The 26,093-nt window shown below is 31.0% G+C and overlaps 6 protein-coding genes across 15 annotated transcripts in view; 3 read left to right on the plus strand and 3 right to left on the minus strand.

Moving 5' to 3' along the window:
* Positions 1-1,005: 1,005 nt before the first annotated feature.
* Positions 1,006-1,707, minus strand: LOC109598084 (BLOC-1-related complex subunit 8 homolog). Its single transcript, XM_020013901.2, has 3 exons — positions 1,590-1,707; positions 1,361-1,538; positions 1,006-1,309 (listed from the first exon to the last, which is right to left on the minus strand). The coding sequence occupies exons 1-3, from the start codon at positions 1,633-1,635 to the stop codon at positions 1,048-1,050; spliced, it is 486 nt and encodes a 161-aa protein (XP_019869460.1). The 5' UTR covers positions 1,636-1,707; the 3' UTR covers positions 1,006-1,047.
* A 216-nt stretch (positions 1,708-1,923) lies between these two features.
* On the plus strand, positions 1,924-2,975 carry LOC109598076 (translocon-associated protein subunit beta). The gene is made up of 3 exons (XM_020013890.2): positions 1,924-2,065; positions 2,150-2,525; positions 2,589-2,975. Exons 2-3 carry the CDS (start codon positions 2,151-2,153, stop codon positions 2,793-2,795), a joined length of 582 nt encoding a protein of 193 aa, XP_019869449.1. The 5' UTR covers positions 1,924-2,065; position 2,150; the 3' UTR covers positions 2,796-2,975.
* Positions 2,976-3,798: 823 nt separating this feature from the next.
* On the minus strand, positions 3,799-9,249 carry LOC109598097 (E3 ubiquitin-protein ligase SIAH1A). 2 transcript variants are annotated; one of them, XM_020013930.2, is made up of 5 exons: positions 9,060-9,249; positions 6,973-7,239; positions 6,733-6,908; positions 6,420-6,676; positions 3,799-6,125 (listed from the first exon to the last, which is right to left on the minus strand). In XM_020013930.2, exons 2-5 carry the CDS (start codon positions 7,226-7,228, stop codon positions 5,945-5,947), a joined length of 870 nt encoding a protein of 289 aa, XP_019869489.1. In that variant the 5' UTR covers positions 7,229-7,239; positions 9,060-9,249; the 3' UTR covers positions 3,799-5,944. The 2 variants fall into 2 exon arrangements, with proteins under 2 accessions (XP_019869489.1, XP_019869491.1); XM_020013932.2 differs by lacking the exon at positions 9,060-9,249 and adding an exon at positions 8,417-8,482.
* Positions 9,250-9,522: 273 nt separating this feature from the next.
* LOC109598077 (peroxisome assembly protein 12) lies at positions 9,523-11,070 on the plus strand. 2 transcript variants are annotated; one of them, XM_020013891.2, is made up of 6 exons: positions 9,523-9,654; positions 9,766-9,971; positions 10,026-10,134; positions 10,185-10,581; positions 10,637-10,784; positions 10,835-11,070. In XM_020013891.2, the coding sequence occupies exons 2-6, from the start codon at positions 9,852-9,854 to the stop codon at positions 11,033-11,035; spliced, it is 975 nt and encodes a 324-aa protein (XP_019869450.1). In that variant the 5' UTR covers positions 9,523-9,654; positions 9,766-9,851; the 3' UTR covers positions 11,036-11,070. The 2 variants fall into 2 exon arrangements, with proteins under 2 accessions (XP_019869450.1, XP_049821144.1); XM_049965187.1 differs by lacking the exon at positions 9,523-9,654 and having other exon boundaries at positions 9,725-9,971.
* Positions 11,071-11,928: 858 nt separating this feature from the next.
* Positions 11,929-17,709, plus strand: LOC109598074 (potential E3 ubiquitin-protein ligase ariadne-2). The gene is made up of 5 exons (XM_020013888.2): positions 11,929-12,286; positions 12,337-12,585; positions 13,086-13,631; positions 13,688-14,092; positions 14,868-17,709. Exons 1-5 carry the CDS (start codon positions 12,014-12,016, stop codon positions 14,901-14,903), a joined length of 1,509 nt encoding a protein of 502 aa, XP_019869447.1. The 5' UTR covers positions 11,929-12,013; the 3' UTR covers positions 14,904-17,709.
* A 2,339-nt stretch (positions 17,710-20,048) lies between these two features.
* The window catches only part of LOC109598070 (uncharacterized), a 33,227-nt gene continuing 27,182 nt past the window's right edge, over positions 20,049-26,093 (minus strand). For 3 of the 8 annotated variants that reach the window (XM_049964039.1, XM_049964038.1, XM_049964037.1), the window contains exons 7-15: positions 25,723-25,861; positions 25,595-25,667; positions 25,362-25,523; positions 25,071-25,163; positions 24,468-25,017; positions 24,136-24,327; positions 23,042-24,082; positions 22,688-22,834; positions 20,049-21,163 (exon numbers count right to left, since the gene is read on the minus strand). In XM_049964039.1, the coding sequence (XP_049819996.1) occupies positions 21,048-21,163; positions 22,688-22,834; positions 23,042-24,082; positions 24,136-24,327; positions 24,468-25,017; positions 25,071-25,163; positions 25,362-25,523; positions 25,595-25,667; positions 25,723-25,861 (2,513 nt within the window). In that variant the 3' untranslated portion in view covers positions 20,049-21,047. Of the gene's footprint in view, positions 21,164-22,328; positions 22,387-22,507; positions 22,571-22,687; positions 22,835-23,041; positions 24,083-24,135; positions 24,328-24,467; positions 25,018-25,070; positions 25,164-25,361; positions 25,524-25,594; positions 25,668-25,722; positions 25,862-26,093 lie in introns of all 8 variants that reach the window. The other 5 variants (XR_007547418.1, XM_049964040.1, XM_049964041.1 and 2 more) reach the window with 5 other exon arrangements.

Genomic DNA, 26,093 nt, shown 5'->3' on the forward strand with positions numbered 1-26,093 from the left:
GTCGTTTGAAATTAAATTAAATATACTTAATAATATAACATAATTAATAACCACCGTTCATCTAAATTTGATGATTTTTGGTGTTTCGAGACTTCATGTCGTTCCATAAGTTTTCAGTTGGATTTAGATCCGGACTTTGGGCTGGCCAATCAGGCTCAGAGGCTCAAGATGATTAACTTTACATGTAACTAGTAAATTATCGTTAGCAAATGGATCCATGTTACCAATAATTTTTTGTAAAAGTACTATCCCATGGCAAGAAAAGGAACCTCATACCATAACGTTTCCCCCATCGTGTGTATATCTAAGGTCCAAACTTTTATTTGGAGGGCGACAAACGTATTGATTTATATCTGATCCTAGTTTTTTAAACTTGAATTCATTACTCCAAAGTACCCTTCATCAAAATTCTGAAGGATAATAAATATATGTTTGTGGAAACTTTAGTCTTGCTCGAATATTCTTTTTTGATACCAATTCTTTCAGTCGACGTCAGATTGTTCTACTAAACACATTAATATTGTATGACTATTAATTCATTTATTATTTGCCTAGAAGACAAAAAAGGTTTTCGTTTACTAATTCTTCCAATTTGTCTGTCTTTAAAAGGAGTTATTTTTTTGTTAGTATGTTTTCTTATTATATTTTCTACTGACTGTGTTATTTCATATTTATTAATAACATTGTAAACTATTTTACAGGAGCATCTTAAGTTTTTAGCAACATCAGCAACATTTAGACCTTGATGTTTCATGTTAATTATCATTTCATTCTTCTCCGCAGTGTAATGTTTCTTTTTTTCCACTGAAAATAAATTATTCAATAAGATAATATAAATTCTACTAAGAATAAATTCTTACTATTAAATGTTGTTGTTAAATAGTGCCACAAAAGGTGGTGGTAATTCTTTAACCAACCTAATAAGACTAATATGAGCATTTAAAGTCTGTCGTTTTTAAGATTTTTCAATATTCATAGTTTTGTAGTAAAAATTGATAGACAACATAATTTAACAACTTATATTTATAATAGAGACAAACAATTTTATTAACTATTAGATGAATGTGTGGCTTTGGACATCATGCTTTCAACTCTGTTAGCAGTTTCTCTTACAACATCTGATAGTTCTGGCAATTCTGGTAAATCTAATGTAATGTGAGCAGACAATCTTTTGTAAACAGAATTTGAGTCGGCCTTTTTCCTCCTTGACTCCTCATATTTCAACTGTTGCTTCAAGAAAATGGCATTTTTAAGATTCTCTTGTATACTTTTAAAACTTTCTTCTGCTTTGCTCATTGATTTTATCGCGCTAAAAATAACAATTATTGCTTGTTTCATGAGTATTGATTAAATATATTACCCAACAGCATATTCTATGTCATAGCATCTTCCTTGTAATTCTGTGTGCAGCTTGTCCACATCCACTCTTCTGTCTACCATTGGGTTTAAAGCCTTTCTGACGTGCTCCTGTAGTCTATAGAAGGCCAGTGAGGGCTCATTTGCTACAATATGCATGTTTTCTGATATCCTTTCAGTGGCTGCAAAAATAAACGTTGTAGCTTTGGTTTAAATTATTTGATATCACCCACATTTACGGACTTTAACTTCTAAGTCGGAGTCTGCATTAAATGCCATTGTGTTTTATTAGACTTATACAGCATAATATTTGTATTCAAAGTTTTGACATTTCTGACGTTTACGTTTAAAGGTTATAATCACAGAACAACAAAATATCGACGTTGGCTAACATAGGCAACCCCGGGTACCGGAACAATATATATTAATTTTTAAAATAATAATTTCATTTAGAACTTCCCACAAATTAAGCCCCAATGAAAACTCGACAAAACACAAAACGGGGTAAATTATTAAATTAATACATAATTAAAGTGCCATCTAGTTTTTGACGCTCTACATACAACCGGCCAACTTTACAAATTTGTTCAGACGTGGCCGATTCGTGGCGTATTTTCACTTTGTGGTTAGCTAGATGAGTGAGAAGTAGTCAGTTCTGGTTCAGACAACATAGTGAAATAGTTGTTTAATTTAAGTTATTATTGCTCAGGTATGTTTTATAATTTAATCTTGTGGAGTTTAAAATAGTTCTACTTGGTAAATTTATGGGTTTTAATTCAGAATTTTCTTTTAGAATGTTAAAACAAATTGCTGTCGTTCTGGCACTATGTGCTGTAGTCCTCTGTGATAGTGAAGAAGACTCAGGAGCAAGAGTGTTAGTCTCCAAGCAGATTTTGAACAGATATTTAGTCGAAAATAAAGATATTGAAGTAAAATATACTTTATATAATGTTGGAACATCAGCAGCTGTTGATGTAAATCTGGTTGATAACGGCTTCCATCCTGAGAACTTTGAAGTAGTTGGGGGCCAACTGAGCTGCAAATTCGACAGAATTCCACCTCAGTCCAATGTAACACACGTTGTAGTTGTCAGACCTTTGAGGTATGGATACTTCAACTTCACCAGTGCTGAAGCCACATACAAAACATCTGATGATGCCAGTGCCGATGTAAGTGTTCACATTTAACTTCAACAGTACAACAGATGTTTATGTAATTTTATTTTTATTTAGAAACCAGTACAAGTATCCCTGAGCAGTGAACCTGGTGAGGGTGGAATCATCGCCTTTCGCGACTACGACAAGAAATTCTCCTCTCACTACTGGGACTGGCTGGCCTTTGCCCTCATGACCCTTCCATCTTTTGTCATTCCATTGGGTCTGTGGTACAGGAGCAAGAGCAAATACGAAAAATTGGTCGCCAAAACCAAGAGCAAATAAATTGAAGACTTTACATTTTTTTGTTTTTAGATTTATTTATTTTTACTAAGTTAATTGTGAGTACAATCATCTGCAGATTTGTAACATCATTGTATAAACCATTTTTTTATGGTTCTCAGGCTCATTGTTATTTGTTTAACTTTTCTATGAAAACAAAATAAAATCATTTTTTATAAGAAACAGATTTTATTCTACCCAAAATCATCCTAAATTCAACAATATTTTCTTAATCTTAACGTTTATTTCATATTATGAAGTAATTAATATTTATTAAAATTGATCATTAAGGGTAATTCAGAAAAGGATTTGAAGACATTAGCATATAATTAAATATACATTTAACTTAATCATTATATAATATATTCAATATGCTAATCTCAGTTTTCATTTTATTAAATTATTTACAAAATTATAAATAAGACAATTAAATAATATTGTTTTTAAATCTGTTAACATTGTAGAATCTCATTCACTTTCTCTAATTTTTGAATACTACTTATACTTCAAAGGTGAGGACACAAAATAAAAGCAAAAATGTTTCTTGTGGTAAGAACATTCAGAATTCATAAAATTAATCACATTTTTATTAAATATTAAATCATAATGATTTTATTGTTCAAATTGTTTATTTAAATTGTAAAATTGATAATTTGTGGAATATATAAAAAGTTCTACTAAAAAAAACTTGACTTCATATTTATTTTTAGTATTTTTCTTCAGGTTAAAATTTCTTATATACAAGATTTTAACTAATTTGAAGAAAATAAGAAAAATAGAAAAAGCAGTATATGTTATATTTAATTATATTTATTTTCATTTTAACGTTGGATCCTCTTAAAATCTTATTGGAAAAATTTTTTGGATAACATTATCTTAAATTTGTGGGGAAATTGAACAAATTCGAGGCTGCTTTTAAATAAAATTAACCATTCGTTGAATAGCCAGAAGAATTTGTACTATTTTAGAGGGAATGGATTGGGATTAAGTTTACTGAAACGCTTAATTATAAACATTAAATGAATTTTATTGCAAATTACATTTCCTTAAGCAATAAATTTATCAAACATACATTTAAAATATAAGAAAAAAAACGGCTAAATAATAACATCCACAAGCATAAAACGAAATCGTCAAAACTAAGTATCCATAAAAATATATTTATCTCAAATTAAAACTAAGAATGACGATTTCTTTTACATTTATGGCTTAGACTAATGATAAAAATTGGAAACGAACCAGGTGGTTTTCAAACATGTGTCTTCTGCACTTAGTCTTAGAAATAAAACATAGACATATTTATACGTTAATGTATACGCGAGGTTCATTTTGTTATGAATTGTTTGGATACAGAAACTTAAAAGAAAACTAAACTAGTTATCTTCTACTATTTGTCACTCTATAAAACACATTTTGGTTACCAAGTTTCAATTTCAATCTTTCAACGAAGCAGTGTTTGAAAATCATCTAGAATAGTGAGTAGTAAAAAGATTCAACCTCTCACACTTTTATTTTTAGATTATATTTATGATTAACTGTACTCATATATCACAAGTGTTAGTTAATGCCTTATTGGGAAGAAACTATTTTGTGTATCATATTACAAAATCTATTGTCATGCATTTAATTTTGTGATTCAAACCAAACTCCTTTCTTTATACAGGGTGTTTTTTGTTAAAGCACTCTATCTAATAAATATTTATGATAAATACAAATTGACCCTGGTTGTATAATATCCTGTGTGTGTCCTCAAACCAAGAATATCATGTCTCATAAAAATTCGTTTAAAGAACGGATTAAGGAGTTTTTGTTCTAATTTCGATTTCAATGTCGTTTTGTATCACTGTTATTTTTTGACACCGCAAAAACAGTAAAGAGAGGTTTTACAAATTAAATCAGAGTTTACAGAAAATTATTTTCGTACAACGAAGATAATTATTAGTTTTGTAATTGTTTAACTAGTCAATAAATTCATTCATCAGTTTCTCTTAATAGTTACTTTTATTTTAACCATTGTGGAACATCACACAACAAATTGTTGAGGTCTATTTGAGGTAAATGCACGATACACAAGTGTAGTACTCAAGGAAATTTCGACACTATAAAATTCAAATAATTAATGTAACAACTAACAAGGTCTAATGTATAAAATGGAGACAATACTGAGATATACTGAAATATTTGACTGTAAATGTAAAAATAGTATGTATATATTTAAATCTATGATTCGTTAAAACACACAAATGTAATGTTTAACAATTGATTATTTAGTTGAAATTATGAAAATATATCAGTTTTATAAAATAATTACGTTATAATAAATATGCCCACTTAAAGTAAGAGACATGAAATTCTCAGTTTTTTCATAGCCTCTGAAATTTAGCCGACTTTTTGAAAGTCTTACTTCTAAATTTGTACTAAATAAATAAAATAATGAACACAATTTCTTTACCAAAAGTTTATCCATACAGAATGTAGTCATGGCCCAATAATAAATATGTGGCATAATACTTAACAACAAATTATACAAAAAAACAAATAAAATTATTATAAAATATCAAATTATAAAACGGATGATATGAAAAGTCAGATTATTTTTTATATACAACATACAATATTTTTCAACTGACACTTCGGTGATCTCGTCATTTGTAAAAGGCATTGTTTAAGCATGTAGGGCAAGGTGAAGTGACCCCATGGACGACATAGTTCAGGGTTTTCAAATAAATAAAAACATAAACTTAAATTGGACGAATATATTTACAAACTTAGCCTCTAATAAAATGAATTTAAAGTTTATGTCTGTTAATTTGAATACCCTGTGAATTTTAGTAGCATATAGTAAATGAAAATAAACGACAAAACAAACCCAGCATCGACCGCGTTAATTTCATATTCTATAATTATAACATTTAAACTAAACAACATAGACAGCTAAAACTTCAGTACTTTTTAAACAAAAAAAAAAAACAATTCTGTTCTTCTTAACAACGTTAAGTAAAACTCGCAATTGTGTTTATGTGGCCAGCACTTCTGGTGAAAATACAAACTCTTTTTTAACCAGTCCTACTGGTAAGAAGAACCAAAAAAATATGTTTGTTATCCATAATTATTCTGTAAGCTATTTAATGACTTAAGGACACGTCGTGTACCTAGCAAACTAACGAAATGGTAACATTGATACCTAAATTCCCGTTGTCGGCAAAGTGCTGGGCAATGGAATTATCGAACACCAAGCAGTCTGAACCCATGATTGCTGAAGCTACGCCCTCGTGGCTTGATCTAGGCATGGCTTCCCAAATAAGGCGCCTTCTATTTCCATTTAACTCTAACCTGAAGAACACAAATATTCACATTAATTCTCGTCTTTATTAGCTGTTTTACACACTCCAATTTAGTGACTACAATTTGTTTACCATTTTTGCCAGTGCAGGCAACATGTTTATTTTTAGGTTAGGTTACTTTAGTGTGAATAATCTGTATATGTTTATAAACAAACTTCGTTTATAAGTTGGTAGTATCAAATTACAGAAAAGGTAACTTAAGAACTATGATTCATTCCCATTGAAAATTGAGCAATAAATTAGCGTGTATAAAAAGTTATAAAATTGTAATAGAGTTCTTTACCTATACGCAAAGTGTTCAGCTTGTTTTCTAGATCCTATTAACTGTACAATGGCGAAGAACTGTGTATGTCCGTCACTCTTCTCTTGTTTTTCTAGCACCAACATGAAATGATGTCCAAAGCAGCTCTGCATCATTACCCAATCAACCGCCCCAGCCAAATTAATTTCCGTTGCTAGAAACACAATGTCCTCTCCGTTTAAGGTCGTGATGTTTTTGTGGGCGTGTTGTAAGTGTACCATTACCTTGTCCAGTTGACCCTGCAGAAAAATAAATTAACCACCTGTGGCTGGGAGCAGCCACTAAGATACTTTACCTGCCACGAGCAGGAAGCTCCAGGACATGGACAACTGTAAGGTCGGAACTCGCATATCTCTTCGTGTTCGGCCTTTTCGTTTAGCCCCAAAGACATTCGGCAACCAGTCGACTTGTGTTTGCAAGGGAACATCAAGTTGTTTGCCACCTTCTCCATTGCTAGGTTTCTGATATTACCTACAAACGTCCAAAACAAACATTGTAGACTTCTATGAACGTTCCCCATTAACGAAGCACTTACCTAAGGTTCCTCTGCAAGTCGGACAGCAGGACAGCTTGGGCCTGCAGCTGGCACAAACCAGATGGCCGACCTGACACTGCATGATAGGTGGAAGCACGATCTCGAAACAAACGGGACATTCAAACAGGGCGGCCAATTCATCGGTCAGCGTGCCCGGCGCCGTTCCAATGGCCGATAGCTGCGTGCTGGAACTTGTCGAAGCTGATGGCTCGCCACCGCTAATACCCCTTCTCTTTTGGCCTCCTACCTGAGCCATGATACCCAATGCTGAAAACAATAGGTTCATTGTTATTATTGATTAGAATGTTATAGATATTAGTTTGTTTGTTTATTCATACACCGCGTTATTAAACTTATTCACACTTTTGAGAACATAAAACAATTCCAGAAAACATTTAATTATTTTTTATTTGTTTAAATTATCATTATTTAAATTCACTAAAGATCTTTTTGTATGCATCTATTACAAAATTAGGAAATTTCTTATCAGTGTTTAAAATTCTAAAATTAAAATTTGAAACAGCTTATAATCTCTTAATGTATTTAAAGTGTTTTATTGATAATAAACGTGTCAAGTGCCAATCATTGTGTGTGTGTAATATCAACAAATTATATAAAAAATTAATGCTTGAGCGTGAGTAGTAAGCAATTGTTTATTAAACCCTAAAAAATAGACTTCTGAAAATAATGAAAGAACTAAATTGTTGAAAATAACTAACATTATACAGAGAAAATTAGCTCTAAATTACAGTAAAACTTGAATATAATCCAAATTGATTGGGTTCTAATATCTTTTACTGGAATAAATAAAAATATATTTCCTATGTATATTAGTGTAATTTGTAGTACAGCAAATTTATAATTAAATCACTTCAATATAATTTAAGTATAATTTTATATAAAACAAAATAATTAGATAACAGCAACACTAAACAAATACTGAATTGTATTTGATGGCTTCTATTTGGATAAAAGTTATGTATGGATTAAAGTAATTTTAATTTCCCACTTAAAGTTTATTACTATATAATAATAAATTGCAGTTATCTGCATTCACAATAATTTAAAAATAGAAATATATATTGTATATAATTGAAATTTAAATATATTTTTAAAATACTTACTGTACGAGATTACATACATAAGTTAAAACTATTATTAATAGTGTTAAATTAACATTTAAATTTATTCTGATATATGATATCGTTTTTCGTTTGCCTATTCAATTTTTATCATTTAAATTACCATATTATTGTATTGTTTCCATAACGTTTACGAAAATTATTAGATACTGACAAATATGTAAGATTACAATAAGATGGCAATTACACAACTATTTCCATTAGGTAAGTGAATTTTTTAATAACTATCCACATTTTTTTCTTAATTTAGTATGTTTCAATAATGAAATACTATGATGTTTGTTTGTAAGTATTATAATTACCTAATTAATTATGTACCTCTTTGTTTTATATGTTTTATTTTCATCACAACCTAGAAATTGTCACTGGGCACACGGTTATTAAACAAAAAATATTTTTCACATATACAAAAAATCAACAAATATACAGTATGTCTCTGACACACTTAACTAAATAAGATTAACCTCTTTTAAACAGTTAAAATACGAAGATGTTATAACATCCCTTGTATTATTTGAGGTTACTTGTCATCAGTTTACATATAATTATGTTATTTATTATGAGTGTAAAAATTATGTTATTTAAAATACAAAAATTTGAGGTTATTAATTTTAAATTAAAGAAAACTTAATTTTAATGTATTAAATTGTCTTCCTTATGAAAAAATCTCATACAGAAAAAATAATTGTTAAAGAAAATTAAATCTTGACATTGAAAACATCAAAAAGAACTAAATACCATCAATTTGTTAAATCAATATCATTATTTAATAACTGGATATCAAAATAATGAACACATTTATTTTTAATACAACCACTGACATTTTATATTATGTTAAAGTACTACAAGTTAATGTTAATTAAATAGTTATAAATGGCGTATATAATATATATGTTAGAAAGACAAAAAATAAGCATGTTGATATACCAATGTGTAAATTCTTACTTTGTTTATATAATGATGATCAGATATGCTAATGATTAGTTCCAATTATAACATTATGCCGTCAGTACGAAATTTGATTTTTCGCCTGCGGATGTTGGGTCTTAAAAGCATACTGCTCCACACTTTCCTAAAATACTAATAATGTCTTGTATCACCTAATATCACAAGTTTTTTGTACACTTATACTATATCGACGCCATATCACAATCACCTGAAATGTCAAGTGAATTGTGGTAGGGGAATTTCATTTTGCCAACTTCCAGTTTTTGACACCAGGGTGGAAATTTTGAAAAACGTTTTTTAAACTAATATTACTTACGTTTATGATTCCAATAATTGAACATTTTATAATACTGTTTATATTGCCTCTTATACTTTACAGTATTACACAATTGAGTTATATTTAAAATGTATTGTTTTCATAAAAGTATTATACTTATATTTAAGTTATAAAATTTGTTAAATCACATCTTAGTCTTTTTATAAATAGTAACGACAAAAAATATTGTTGTTGAATTTAAATTAGTATTTCATCATAAAAACACAAGTAAATTGAGCAAAAACAAATAGTAGAAACTATACTCAATGATAACAGGTTTGAGCAAATTCCAGTTTTTTTATTTGTTTAACAATAAGTAAACATGTCATCGTGTCCACATGACTATTATTGTTTTGGTGTTAAGTAAATTTAACCTAACTTTTCTAGTGTCAGTGACAAAGGTTATCGCCAAATGCTGAGAATGTTGTTTTGACCGCAATGAAAATTAAATAGAAGGACGATTTGCATGAGCTATGGCGGAAAATGCGGCAAATTTCACTCAAATCCTGCAACTGAAGCCTTCAATTTTTGAGATCATTGCACAGAAATCCCTGCATGACACTCTGCATCCTGCCTTACAAAGAGTCGCATTGGTATACATTAAGATTTATTTACAGTTTAGTGTATTAATTTTGTTTTGTTTGTAGTTTCTGGCAACAAATTTTCCTTTAAAGTTTGGCTGGCTGAATAAATATTATGAAGAAACTTATCTGGCACTAAATTATCTGTTACAATACAACTACTTGCAAAAATATGGTAATATTTTGTTGACAACCACGTTAAAACGTCTAAAATTGTGTTTTCAGATGCATCATTTGCTGAAAACTTCTATGGACTGAAAAGAGTATTAACAAACAATAAAGAATTTACAGATAGTAGCAGGAACATATCTTTGGTGTTCCTGGTGCTTTTGCCATATGTTAAAAGAAAATTAGAAGAAAAATTGAATGTATATAAAATTGAAAGTGCTGAGGGATGCTTGAAAAAAGACTTTGAAGGAAGATTGAAAAAACTACTTCTCTTTTCACATTCCATATTTGAAATGTCATGGACCTTGTTAACACTTGCCAATTATTTGAAGTATATGTCCAACAGTTCTGAGTCACAATTCCCTATACTACAAATAATTAACATGAAACTGGTCAGAGATGAACAACAAGACATTCCTGGCTTTTGGACTGCTCTATTTAAAGGACAATTAAGGTACAGCTAACACAATAATTTAACAGTTTACAATGATGAACATAATTTTTTGTAGTGTTTCAGACATCAGCATGGGGTTGTTGAAGAATTCCATGACAAGTCTGCTGCAAATTTCCGCCTTTTTCTTACAATTCCTGCAAGTTTGGAACAGTGAAAAATCCAATTATAAAATTACAGATCTTCCTGCAGTACCACCACCTCCAGTAAGTACATAAGTTATTATAAAACTTTTTGTTTAATAGCTCTGTTTCAGCCTGACCCCAAATCCAAAATGATGAAAGGAAAGTGTCCATTGTGTTTAAAACATTGGCTTATACCAACCGTACTGCCAGTTTCCGGGTACATTTTCTGTTTCAGGTGTATATTGAGATATTTAAGTGAGAATCAGAAGTGTCCAGTCACTAATTTACCTGCAAAGCCTTTAGATATTGTTAGAATTTATGCAAATGAATGATGGTTGTGGTTTTGTTATACATTTTTTGTTAGAAATTGTGTCTTATTTTTACCCAGATCTTGTATAGAAGTCAGAAAAACTATTATTGTGTTAATTAAGCATATTATTAATCATTAATTAATGCTTATTTAAATAACTTTTGAAATTAAAGTATACATATACAGTAAATCTTTGAACGTGATTTTTTACCTTAATTTAAGTAAATCTGTTGTGAGTTTTGTGTGTATGCGCATCATGCGAAAACTACTTGGATTTTTATGAAACGTGGCATAACGAAAGCTTAGAACTTGTACGAACATTTAGAGTACTTTTATAGCAAAAAAATTAAAGGATTTTTACAAAAAAAAATTACTTAAATTTTTTTCTTATAACAACATTTACAGTTGAGTAACAAATTGAGGATAACTAGTGAATATAATAAAGAACTAGTTAATATGAATATACAAACCCCGGTAAATGAAGTAAATATTCAAAAAATAAATTAAGATAACAAGTGCACGTGTGGTGTTAAGCGGCAACAATAGGTAAATACATTGTTTTAAAAATAACAACTTTCAAGAGCCAAATATTAATTAGAAATTTGACCATGTAACTTTATTGTGCAACTATAATTAAAATTAATTTATTAAAACATTGTTGTAATAAAGAACAATTTAATATTAATTAAATTTTACAAACTAGGTTTACGTCTGTGTCCATAAACTCGAACTATTATCTAGTTCTTAGAAGTTTAATAATTCTTAGAATAGTAACTCTAGTTTTAGAGGTCTATTAGCACTAAATCTGTGAATACAATTCTCTGAAATTCAAAGTGTGAACGTCAGAAACAATTTTTGGTGTCCTGTGGTTGGCGGACTTGTAATGTATTTGTTTTTGCAAATGGCGACGGATTATTGACGGTCGTAAACAGGTGAAAATCCGAACACGGATACGAACCCTGTCTTTGACCGCTTTGTTTACAAAATTATTTAGTCATATATGGCATGTTCTTCAAATCAACCAAATAAAATGGAAGAGTCGGTGAGCTCACAAGGTGGCGATTCGGATATGGAATGTTCCGATAATGAGGGTTATGACGATTATTATTTTGGTTTAAATGATGACAGTGACATTGAGCAGGTCGATCCTTGTAAGCAAGATCCTGAATTTTTCGACTATAGGTGCTTGTATGAAGAACAAGTGGAGAGGTTACTAAATGAGACTGTTGAACGGTTGAGTAACAATTTGAAAATTACCCCATCTCTAGCCAAAGTAAGGTTGTTGCTGAATTAAATGTTAAGTATTCATTGGTGTGTTTTCAGGTTTTGTTAAATAGTCATTCATGGAATATAAGTGAAATTGAATCAAAATATAGGGAAAATTCAACAAACTTATTAGTGTCTTCTCGAATAGAACCAGCCATAACACCATCTAGTATACACACATCTAGATATATTCATTGTCCAGTGTGTGTGACACCACAGCCAATAGATAAGTTTTATAGTTTATCATGTTCACATCTTTTTTGCAAAGAGTGTTGGACCATGCATTTTGAAGTACAAATTAATCAGGTAAATATTTTACTATTTTAAGTTTTGCTCATGTATTGGTAGTCTTAAAATTAATGTGAAACCCTAAAACAGTAATCTGGCTTGTCATATTCTTCATTATGGAGCTCTTACATAATATTATCCAATAAATAAGGAGAACTTATCCTATTATATTATCTAGACTTATTTGACGTGTTGGTTAGTTAAATAAACTTTATTCAATCCCAACAAATATAGATATGGAAACAATGGTCATGAAAGCCTTAACCTTTACATCTATTCAAGTTGTTTCTGTTGATTTAAGTTCATAAGAAGTCTTTATGAAGAGATAAATGTCAAAATTGACATTAATAAAAGTGAAAAATAAAATTGACATATTGATTTTAATTTACTTTTAACTAAAATAAGCTAAATTACAAAGTTCTGAGCACAGTTTTTGTACAAAATTTATTTTGTGTGCAGTTTTAATTTAATTTATTGGTCATACACATCATATTTTACGTTTTCTTGAAACTTTGCAGGGAATTTCGACCACAATCAGTTGCATGGCAAGGGATTGTGTTGTTCTCGCACCCGAAGACTTCGTCCTGAAGCACTTGAGTCGTCCAAACATGCGTGAGAAGTATCAACAGTTCACCTTCCAGGATTACGTGAAATCCCATCCGGAACTAAGATTTTGTCCCGGCCCCAACTGCCCGATAGTGATCCACAGCAAGGAGATGAAAGCGAAACGTGCCACTTGCAGCCAGTGCAAGACCGTGTTCTGCTTCAGGTGCGGCATGAACTACCACGCCCCCACCGATTGTTCGATAATCAAGAAATGGCTGACGAAATGCGCAGACGACAGCGAAACCGCTAATTATATCAGTGCCCATACAAAAGACTGTCCAAAGTGCCACATATGCATCGAAAAGAACGGAGGCTGCAACCATATGCAGTGCTATAACTGCAAGCACGACTTCTGTTGGATGTGTCTGGGGGATTGGAAATCTCACGGGTCCGAGTACTACGAATGTTCTAGGTACAGGGAGAATCCTAACATAGCCCACGAATCGGTACACGCCCAGGTAACGTATTAACTTGACGAAACTGGTGATTTGTATAAACTTCTGGCGTGTTCTAGGCGAGGGAAGCACTGAAAAAGTACCTCCACTACTACGAACGTTGGGAGAACCACTCGAAGTCACTTAAGCTGGAGGAGCAAACGTTGGAGAAGCTGCGCGATAGGATTAATCAGAAAGTAATGTCCGGCCTGGGTACTTGGATCGATTGGCAATACTTATTCACTGCGGCCGGTTTACTTGCAAAGTGCCGTTACACCTTACAATATACATATCCATACGCTTATTATATGGATGCCGGACCCCGCAAGGAACTGTTCGAGTACCAACAGGCTCAGCTAGAGGCCGAAATCGAAAATCTCTCGTGGAAGATCGAGAGGGCGGAGACAACCGACAGGGGCGACTTAGAAAACCAAATGGATATTGCGGAGAAACGACGAACTACTCTCTTGAAAGACTTTCTGAAGGTGTGATACTTTTATTATTATATCATAATTGAAGAAATTTTTTATAATGTAATGTTGCCAACAGCTCATATTTTCAAACAATTAGACTGTGATGTTCGTTAACATTCTTCCTGTTTTAAATAAAATGGAAGGATTATTAGATTGACTATAATAATGCAATCTTTGTTAATACACTGGGCACTTTAAATTACAATTACAATAGTACTGTGGGCTAAAATAGGCATCCGAAATTTTGAACTGTTGGTGTTAGTTTGCTGGATGAGTCATTAACTGAAATAAGGTTTCTTTTATTTTATTCTGAAGAGTTTTTACTACCTTTTGCAGTCTAAACGAAATAATCTTATGGTTTTAAATTTATCTTTTATTTTTACAAGTATAATAAGTATATTGTGTATATACCCAAGGCAAAAATGGAATATTTATTACTTTATATGTCTGACATGTTATATTAGATCATTTTGTTTTTTTTCCCAAAGTTGAGTGTTCCTTAAATTTATTTTCACAGCCTCTAGTAATCTGTGGTCAGAGTATTTACAACATTTAGTCAAAAAGGAAATTAATATTTCTTTTTCAATTTACCATAAAATATTAAGTTTTAATATCAAAATATTTTTATTTTCGTATTTCTAATATTAGAACACGTATGACACTTAAGAAATTCAATATCATATATTTATTTTATAAATAATGCATTGCAATCCTTGGTCCATTTGTTTTAAACTATTAATTTTACAGAAAGAATAATGAAGGTTGATATTTCTTTTTCATAAAGAAGATTTGTAAGGAGGGAGGGAGGAAGCCAGGAAGATAAGTAAATTTTTATTTCCTTTAAATTTAATAATATCTGTATAAATTCATTGTTTTAAAGTGCCATGTATTAATTTTATTTTTGGTGCATCTTAAATTATTTGACGTGTGTTAATGGGAAATATTCAATTCTTGTTTATTATTTGATGGTATGACGTGTTATTTTTTATTTTACATTTCATTCATGTGATTCTGTGTCATTGTATACCTCTGATATCAATTTTTTTTCAGTTACATATCATGTTGATTCGTTTTATTCAAGAAATTACTTTCATTATTAATTTTACAAGAAAAGATGGTGTCTCCTTAGGAAATAATATTAAAATATTTCATATAGGAGTTGATTTAGAAGATAGACAACTATTAATTCACACAAAGAATAAAAAGAAAGATATGGTGTAAAACAAATATATTTAAATTTAATAATAATTATAAATATATTTTTTATTACCATATATTAAGTATAGTTTCGTTTTATCTTTATGTGACGTGTTAATGGGAAAAATTGAATTGTTTAATATTTGAGAGTATAACTTTCAGTTAACCATCTTTATTTTTTATTTTACTTTTTATTTACTTCTTTATGTGACGCTAGATATCAAATTTATTCAGTAATCTACCAAGTTGATTTCATTTTTTATTAATTTTATATTAAATTTATATTAACCAGAAGCTGAGTCTCCTGAGAAAATAATTTTATAATCAATTCAGTTACCCTACAGTATTTTTGGACTTAATTTGATTATCAGCAGGGCCTACGTCAAAGGTTAAAAAGGAAATATGTAGATTAAATCACACAAATTTTAAATAATAAATAATATTTAATAGTTATGGCCCAACTTTCTGGTTGGACATATACAATAAATTTTATTCTAATCTGTTTTAATCTGTATTTTATCACTTTTTTAACCTTTGACATATCCCTTGGTGATGACCTAAGATCAAAATATATAATGTTAAAAAATAATAGATATAGGGAAGTGCCTTTTTTAACTAAAAATCAACAGATACCACAGCTAATATGGATAATATAATTTAAAATGAGATTTACTTTAAAAATTAAAGATTATATATATATTATCATATACAGGGTGAATGTAAAAATAAATTTAAATGATTTTGAGATATTTTGGTCACAAAAATTCATGTAAATTTCATCCTGTTTGGCCGGAGTAGTTTACTCTTGGAAATCTTTCACATTTCTTTTACACATAGGAAGCAATGGAAAGGATTCTTATTTACAAATCTATGATCAATTACTAAACAAAAATAAAAGAAACTTTAGTTTGTACGTGGATTAACACTCACAGTTCTGTTCTACAGCGTTACTTTCACACATACCTTTGTGATGTGCGACATTTGAACAAACGCAAAATGATTACAATGTGGAAATCTATACTTTTACGAATTTAACGAAGCACTAAATACCAGCATCAATTCGACCGGACCAATGAATCTCGCCCTTCTAAAATAAAAGGTGAGATGGATGAATAAGGTTACGAATTTACTTGTGCAGCACGTCGCTTTATGAACAGCAAAAACGTTTTGAAATGTCGTCTCCTAATGCTTACAATTAAATTGTACGTTTTTTCAAACTTTTTTACATGTTACAAGAGTCTAAATGTTCCGTAATACGATAATATCAGGACGTATTTTTGTCCTAATTTAGCGCAGTTGTGGTGCGTGTAATCCAGCAATTTTATATACACCAGTCGATGTTTTTTTGATGTATTTTGAGGACCTAAACACGATTTTAACATGGGGAACTTACAGTAAGTTTCTTATGTTATACGCAGTTAATTTAAGGGGTCAGATATGTAAAATGCTAGGCGATTGGTTTTCACATTATTTGATACTAGTCAGGAATACAAACAGTTCAAACAAACATTCTAAACTCTCTAAATGTAATAATTAATGTTAAATCATTGCCATATGTAAATGTACCGAGTGGATTTATAAATATTCCCGAATATTTATACTTTTTATATGTAAATATATTAACGAATGGTGAGGCAAGACGGAACTTTTAACATTTTTTAATGAATAATGCAAATAAATGACGTTTATGTTTAATTATTTTGACGACACCATTGTAACACCAAAAATAACTACGTCAAAATGATTAGAAATAAATATTTTAAATCTGCCGAGAGAGATAATAAAATGGTATAGTCCACTCAGTATAATAAATGCCTCACTAAACTTAGGTGAAACTTGTAAATATAGTTTATGACTATTTCAACAAAAAAAGCATTTGGTAATTTTTGCACCGACGTTCCAAGATTATGAAGCAGATTTTGTGAAATATACTTAGGATTTCAAACTTTTTTACTAATTGTATTGTGCTTGAGCAAATTTTGGTGTTTTAAGATGTGGATAAATTTTATTTAGATTAATAATTGCACAACAATATTTTTATATTTGTTGGTGTGTTAATATTTTTTGAACGAAAATCAAATCGGAACTTTTCAGTGAATGAATAACTCTACGTAAGTTTTGAACTTTTTGCATTAGGGCATTCCAATCTCGCACTCAAACTAATTTTGGTGCACTATGATTTCTAAAAACTTAAATAGATGTCTACGAATGAAAATAGATAAGCCATTCGCTTCTATGAAACCGGTGACATGTTTAACCCAGTTTTTATTGTATTTGTACCTATAATTCGGAGTAATAAATGACTTTGTTTGTATATATTGGCAATATTTTCCAGATTTAGGCACACCTATTAATTAAAAATTATTTATTTATTTGACTTATTTTAAAAACAGTTGTATATATTTAAAAATAAAAGTTGTATTCTACACAAAGTGTTTTTTATTTAGTATATACGCTGCTGGTTTATTGTATGTAAATCTGTGTAATTTAATTCTTGAATTGCTGTGATGAGAATTGAAGCATACCCATAACATAATTGAATTATCACCATGTTTTACTGTGGTTATAACAAACTTTTTATGTAGTTTTGTCCTGTTTAACATAAGCAGTACCATCATTCTTTTATAAATTAAGTTCAGACTCGTTCCCACTATTCTGTGGTCCAGTGAATGTGATTCTAAGCAAGTCAAAATTGGACTTTCACATTTTTAGTAGAAACCAGGGTTTTTCCAGTAGGTTTGGGTTCAAACGAACCACTAACCATCTTCTCACAGTCCTTGAGCTAATTTCAGTAAAACCCATTTGAACAAACTCAATTTGTTAATAATAATCAAATAGTCGGTGGCCATTTACAAAATGTAAATTTAGCCGAGGATAGCGAGACGCAAACATCAGAAAACCGTTTTTATTTGTAAGATTTTTTATTTTGGTGTGTTTGAACTTTGCCAGTTTTTAAAAAGTGACAATGTTAAATTAATGCTTAATATTTAATTGAAACGTGATGAGTTTCGGTCACGAATTACTTTGCACTTAAGTAAGTAGGTTGCTTACAACGAAACTGTTCTGATGATGTTAAGTTGAGGAAAAGCTTTAGGTGTAGTACCTGATTAATATAATTAAAAAAAAATAACAGGAAGTAAACGTAGTAAGGCTTATCATTATCAACCATTCAAGGAAAATGATTGCAAGTAATTTATCACATTAGTACCCATGTGAAAATTGAACTACACAATTGGTAATTCTGATGGGTTCCAATCATGAACAAAATCGGGCTGAAATTAAGGATGCGCATAATTTTGTAGTGTGGTGGGATAATTTTAAATAAAAATGAGTAACCGTTTTCCCAATAAACATTATTCATCAGATATTCAATTCAGGAATTTAAACAAACCGTTGGTAGTACCAACTTTTTGATACGTTTATTAGTTTTATTTCAGTGCAATACTTAGCAGCGGTCTTTTAAAAAGTGATAGTCATAAAAATCGAGTTCACGAGCTAAATAACGTTTTGTAACACGCAAAAATTATCTAACGTTATATCATTACCATGATTGAATATTTATATCTGACATGTACAGCAGTGTTTGTTATTATGGCAACTTTACTGCCATATTGTATTCTAAAAACTATTATTTACTTATTTTATAGTAGGTTACTTATATTTTTCTAAATTGGGCTGCTAACCTAACCTAACCTTAGTTTTGGAATGACTTTTTTAAAGGCTAATATTCCTGCAAACTTGCAAAATTCTATAAAGTGGATGACCAAGGCAAAACATCCATTTTTGACCAGTTGGTCATAGTTTTGGATGTTGAATCACATTTCTTAAAGGCATCTTTTCTTCAATACATGGAAACAAATTGTTGTTTAATATGTCCATGTACTTAAATCGGTCCAGGTGTCCTTCTATTCGATGAAGGAGGTCTACATCACAAGTAGAGAGGCATCACCATAACTAATTGAACCACCAATGTATTTCACAGTGGGTATAACCAACTTTTTGTGGAGTCTTGTGCCTGCAGGATGTTTAATTTAATCAGAACCATTATCTTTATATAAATTAAATAGAGTCATCACTAAAAATAACTGTTCCACTGTTCTGTGGTCCAGTAGATATGATCCTATGCAAGTCAAAATTGGACTTCCACATTTTTAGTAGACAGCAGGGTTTTTCTTGTAGGTCTGGGGTCAAACGAATCCCCATCCATTAACCATCTTCTCACAGTCCTTGAACTAATTTCAGGAAACGATATGATTTTATTGTTTTTTGACATTGGAATTATCCAGTTATTGATTTTCTTTCAAGTTTTTCGAACTTAGACAATTTTTTTTGAGCCAGTTTCTCTAAAGTTTTTAATAATACGGTAAACGATTGACTTATTTAGGCACAAACTCTATCTATAGCTATCTCTTCTTGTTTCTCTCGGTCTTGGTAAGGCTGAATTATAATTTTTCTTACAGTATCATATCGACCTATGAATAAATAATTATAATTAACAAAAGACCATAGAGTAAAAAGTTGCTATAACTTTGTCCACTGAAAAATAAAAAAGTAGGTAATTTTTTAAAGAATAAAATTAGATTGATTGAATAGTAGATTCAACAGTAACAGAAAAAACAATAAACATTATAGGTATTGGCATTCAATGCAAGTAGTAGAACAATTGCTATAATTATGTCCACTACAGTGGATCAAGTGGTATAAAACTGGACTTTGGAAGTTGCTTGGGTCCTTTCCAAAATTTTTTAATCATAAATAAAAAAACTATAGGTATTTTTAGATTATTTATTTTTATATATTAGTGTTCTACATATTTTTGGGTACATTTTTACAAAAGCTGCATTTGAGACGGCATTACATAATATACAAAGTCATAAAAAAACAAAAACGTTTTGTAAAAAATTCGGATTCGTTAATTATAAAATGATGTTCACACGAAATTCACTCTAGTAATTGTTTATACACATTAAGTCTCTAAATTGACATGCGTTTATAGTTTTTAAACTCACACAGCCCTAGAATTTAATTAAACTTTTTTTATATATATATACAAACTCGTCCAATGTATTGAATAATAAATGCATTGGATAAAGTTTTAAAAAATGTCTCACGTATGTCTAAAATAATTAATTTTATTTAGTACCATAAGTGTTTAAAGCCTTTATATAGATGAACTCATTTAATCATAACCGAAAGTTGGTTAATTTTAACGTTCTAACTTCTATAGTTTCGTGTGAACATCATATACATGCCCCAACTTTATTAATAAATAAGGCAAAAATATAAAATTAGTTCAAACAGAATATATTATTAGCACGCAAATAATCCAATAAATTTTCATTGAAAATTTCCCTCAAACAAAAATTCGAAAACTCAAACTAAATAATTTTAATTTAGTTAAAATGGTCGTTCATGTAACTAACCATCACCTTAAGTCAAAAATAATAAAATAAATTATATCACTATTAAAAATTGCGTTACCATTTTGATGATAACATAACTTCAAGTGATTATATACAATATACAATATTGAGCACAATATAACTTAAATTATTAACAATACATTAAAACTAACTTGTACATAAATTAAAAATTTACAACATATAACTATTTAATACTTATTGTCTGGCACTCAGTTTTTATTATTTACATTTCAAAACATCTAGCTCATAAATAAATATGTCAATAGAGCTTAATATGTTTAAAATGTACAACAGGCCAAACGTTTGAACACAACCTTTTAATTTTGTACATCCAAAATAAAAATTTGTTAACTGTAAAAGTTATCACGCTGCTGATACAGTGGCAATGGCGTTATTGGAGACGAATCCTCATCTTCTGTGCTGACTTGCTGCGGCTGAAGCGGCAACTTCTGCAATGCCTTCACTATAAAGAAATATAAGAAGTTAGTGAAGGGGTGCTCAATTAATTAAATATTTTGTAATGCACCAAATTTCAGAACACAGTCTAGTCTAATAATACATCTATTACTTATATTATAATCCAGGAGTGTCACTTTATTAATGGATGGTAAGCAAACTTAACTTATAACTTAGTAATGCACTTGTTTTTATTAATTTTGAGTACTATAAACTATGAATTTGGTGACTGAAAGTGAAAATTTTCTGTTCAGTTGATCATTTAATCATAATATTAGGTATAAGAAACATTAATTTATGTCATTTTTTTATTATATTGTTTTTAAAACATTTTTGGGGTTAAAAATTGTGTATTTAAGTGCTACAATTAATTTCTATTTGAATGCACTGAAGATGAACAACTTCAAGTTCATCCTGAAACTTATACTAACAAAGAAATTAAGCAATATCTCCTCCAATAAGTTGGAAATAAGTATGTCATTAAACTGCGATGAATCAATCACTAAAAAGAGGCTTCGTGCATTAAATTTCATCAAAAAGTTGGATAAACGTATTCCACATACAATAAGTGAGGTTAACTATTTGACAGTTGTCAATTCTCTCCTTGCACGCAAGGCAAATGAGCCTTTTATTTATGGTATTGTTAGATACGATAAAAAATGGGTTGACTATGATACATCTCACCGGTCTAAACAATGAGGTGAAGCTAGTAAACCTGGTGAAGCAATACTTAAGTAAAATATTAAGTCAAGACAGATTTTGATGACTGATGAATTTAGAGTGAAATTTGACATACTGATTGCTGACCAAGATGTCAAACTATCAGTATAATTATCTATTGCTCACAATTTGGCCAAACTCATGAAAAATTTATTCAAAGAGGAGCTACTTCTTTATGATAAAGCAAGATCATTCAAAGGAAGCTTTAAAATGTTACATCCTCCATATAGTTCAGATATTTGTTCATGTGACTATTATGTATTTTTGTGATTGCCCATGTTTTAATATAATAAACAACCTGGCAAAATTTAATTAATCTACTTTAAAGTTAAAACATAAATTACTTTTTCCAGTACCTAATTATTAAAGACTCATTTTTTAAGAAAGTGGCTCAATTTAGCATCATTAAAAACAAATTTTTAAGTGTTGTCTACACAGAAAACTTTACTTACTCATAATTGTCTTAATCCACATTATTTATCGAAGATTTCTTGTTCTTCTCTAAAGTTTCTATAAATATACATACATTGAAGTTACAATTTTTGCATTTCACAAGTTCAAGCATTAACCAAATAAAAATACTCACCCAAAAACAAAACAAAACAAAAAAAAAAATAAAATAAAAACAAACCTGAGTTATTTTAAACAGCAAAAAACACGCAAGCCAATCATTTTTCATCGGGATTGTTGTTACCTAAGAAAAGAAAAAAAAACCAAATGCAAAAACGCCAAAACTAGTAGCTAAAATAAAAAAAAAATAAACGTGCACGCGTTCATGCCAAATGCAAAATGAAAACGAAATCATAAATACCTGCAACGATTTTACTCATTTCCATGACCTGTTTGGCCAATATCTGGTTCAGTTGCAGTAAGTGCTCTCTTTGCTTTTTCTCCTCGATCATTTTCGTGGTTGCCTTATTCGCAATTATATTTTGCGTACTTTCAGGAGCTTTCTCATCTAAAAATTTCAAATCAGTCAACGTCTCCACATTAACATGGACGAGATCCTTTCCACAATAACAACAAATCCTGGGTAACAGCCAATTTGTCAGTCCGCATGAAATTTTGTTTTGGAAATCCTCTAACCAAGGTCTTTCCCATCGTTTGCCAATTTTAGTTATTGTGGTAAGGCGTGTGATGGGTCAAAAATAATAATGTTCTTTACCTGTTGGATTGGCTGAGCTGCCACTAATTATGGCAGTGTCAGAGAGCATCTTTTTGATCGATTCTACTTTTCTTAGCCTTTGTTCTTGCTCTTCAGCAGTTAGCTGGGGTAATTGTTCGGGGATATATCTTTCGGGTATACTTATTTTATTTGGTGTTCCTAGTATATTATCAATTGTACTTTCATTATATTTTAACTCTTTATTGCTTAAGGTTGACCTAACAACATCAGGAGCGTCAATTCTTTGTCTCAAAGCCCTTTCCATGTCCAAGTCGTCTCTAGCCCTCCTGGTGTTCAAAATCATTTTATCAAAGGCATTGTCATCAGTCGGTAATTGGTTTAAGCTCTTCATTATCAAGTTATTGTTGGGAGCAGTATAATGTCTTCTCTTTTCTTTAGGAACCGCCCTCCTATTCGTTTTCTTTGGTGTGTCTTGAATGGACATTTCCGTTATAATTTGCCTGGCAGCTTCGCTTTTAAATATGGGAGACAGTTCAGGAGACCGTTCGCTACTACTAAGAGTATTTGCATTGCTCCTACTATCGTTAAACTGGGGTAGACTGGGACTTGAAAGCGAGTTTTCACGCATCAAAGGCCCCGAATTATTATCGTTAAACCCTGTTAAGGACAAAGCAGTTGAGCTCTGCGTTTTTTGCACCGGAGTGGGCCTGAAAAGTATACTTGAATTTTGGGAAGAATCGTCCTCCTCCAAAAGCACGTCCCACTTTCCACTTCCACTGGACGTTATCTTTTCTCTGTCTCTTTGCCTTCTCTCGGATTCCCGTTTTACTATTCGTACGGTTTTTATTTCTTGTTTTTCCGGTGGCAAGTTCGAGTGTTGGGTGTTGTCGTCGCTGGTTGAGTCACTGGATTTCATGATTCTGTTGTAATAATCATCGGGACTTTGTTTAATGTCTGTGTTTATGTACAGGGGTGTTGTGGGTGTGGAATTGTCCCAGGACTCGCCGTGATCCACTATGATCATTGTGTCTAAGTCTGTTTCCCTCCACGATGATGTCACCTTTTTCTTATTACCTAAAGCTAACAGTTTCGTTTTTATTTTGGTGAAGGTGGTTAATGAAGTAGTAACTTACATTGAAGATTGTTTATGTTATTGGAATTAGACGTTTTAATTTGTGACAAATTGTTTGATCTGTCAGTCAACTGTCGGACTTGCATACTAAGTTCTTGGCGTTGTTTTTGTAAGTCTCCAATTTTTTTCTGAACTCTATGCAAATCTGATTCTAGCATAACATTCGTACCAACAACGCAAGGCAAACTATCACCTACAATTGAGGGGACAACATTTAGTACATAATAAGCACATCTATTACAACATTGCTCTTAAGCAATCAACCTTTCAGAACAACGTTGTGTACGTACTATTGAGCCATCCATCATGCTGTGAATAATAACCTATACATACCTGCATTGGAGAATTGCGGCGAATTTCGGTGTTGCCTTGATGTCTGCAACTTTTGCTTAAGTACCAACAACTCATGCTCCAACCTCGCATTTCCAGCAACCGTCTCTTCTAGTTTCTTCGAATTTTGTGCTAACATAAAGTGAACTCTACTTAATTCATTTTCTAACATTATTTGCTGCTTGCGAGCCTGTTCCACTTCGGCAGGATCATTGAATCCTTTATTGATCCTCATGCGCAAGCCTCCAAGAGCTCTTTCAATGTCTTCTTTGTCTTGCTGAAGGTTCTGCAAGGTGCCCGACTCTTCATGGATTAATCTATCCAATTGGTAAAGCTGCTGCACCTTTTCTTGCAGCTGGTAGTGATTGGGGGTGATTCTATTCCAATCTCTTTTTTCTTCAGCTAAAAGTCTACGCTCTTGTATTTGTTGGTTGAACTCTAATCTATCGCGGATGTATGGGTTTATGTTGTTGTGATCTGTGGGTGTTCTATATAGTGATCCCAACTTAACCATGTTATCTACTAGATTCACTAAAGGTTTTCCTTTCTCATACTAAAAGATGTTTTGCTATAAGGTGGGTTTAAAATTAATTTGCAACAAGTTACCTGTTTTTCAAGCTCTAGCAAGTGTTGTTTGATTTGTTCTAACTTTTGTAAGTTCTCTAATCTCTTTTGTTGATCCATGAGGTGCAGTTGAGCCTAAAAGTGTTATAAATTGAAATATACTTCTCGAAACATTGAAACAAGTTTCCAAAGCTTAAATTAGATTAAATACAGTAAATTACAGGTTTTGTCGTTGACTTAAATTAATTTGTTTAGTGTCTGCAGCCCTTCACCAAAATCTGGTTAGTACGCATGAAATGTTTGTTAATCTATGTAGACTTGAAAATGTCAAACCTGTATGGTATCAATTTCATTGTAACTATTTTCAATCGCTTGCAAAGTGTGTGCACTTTGTCTGCGAAGCTGAATTAATAACAAAACTAGTTCTTCGTGAGTTCTACCTAATAACTCCCCGGCAGATACATTGATTTTATTATCATTACCCTGCCAATTTTCCTAAATAAAACATTTTGATACATAAGTATAAATGAGTAAACTTTATCAATTTAATTCGTTCAAATACTTACTTTTCTTGATGCAAAAGACGGGTCTGCCTCATGAGGATTTTGCTGGTTTACAAAGTAGCCTTGCTGATGAGATCTAGAAATTAAAACACATTTCTACCCAGACTCATTTAATTGTTCATTGAACTCACAAGTATTGCTCTGTGTCACTCCTGTTCAAGTTTGTGACGGACCTGGCTTGAACATTTTGATTATGGGGTGTCCACATTTTCTTGGCAGGTATCGCCCTTGGAAAAGTGTCTCGGGTGTTTAGAGAAATTGAACCTGAGGCTACAATTAATTAATTAGCATGTGATGGTGATGGAAGTTTATTTCTGTGAGAGTTACTATGGGACTAATGGTACGGTAAAACATAAAATTTGATACTTTGATACCCTGATCAAAGATGTGAACTAAACTGACAAGTTTTTACATTCAGTTGTACAATAATTATGTTTTTACACTAACAATGAAGTACACAAAAGAATTTAAGAAACGAAAACTTCAAAAACATTGAATTTAT

This window comes from Aethina tumida, chromosome 1, assembly GCF_024364675.1.
Source record: "Aethina tumida isolate Nest 87 chromosome 1, icAetTumi1.1, whole genome shotgun sequence".
Classification (NCBI taxonomy): Eukaryota; Metazoa; Arthropoda; class Insecta; order Coleoptera; family Nitidulidae; genus Aethina; species Aethina tumida.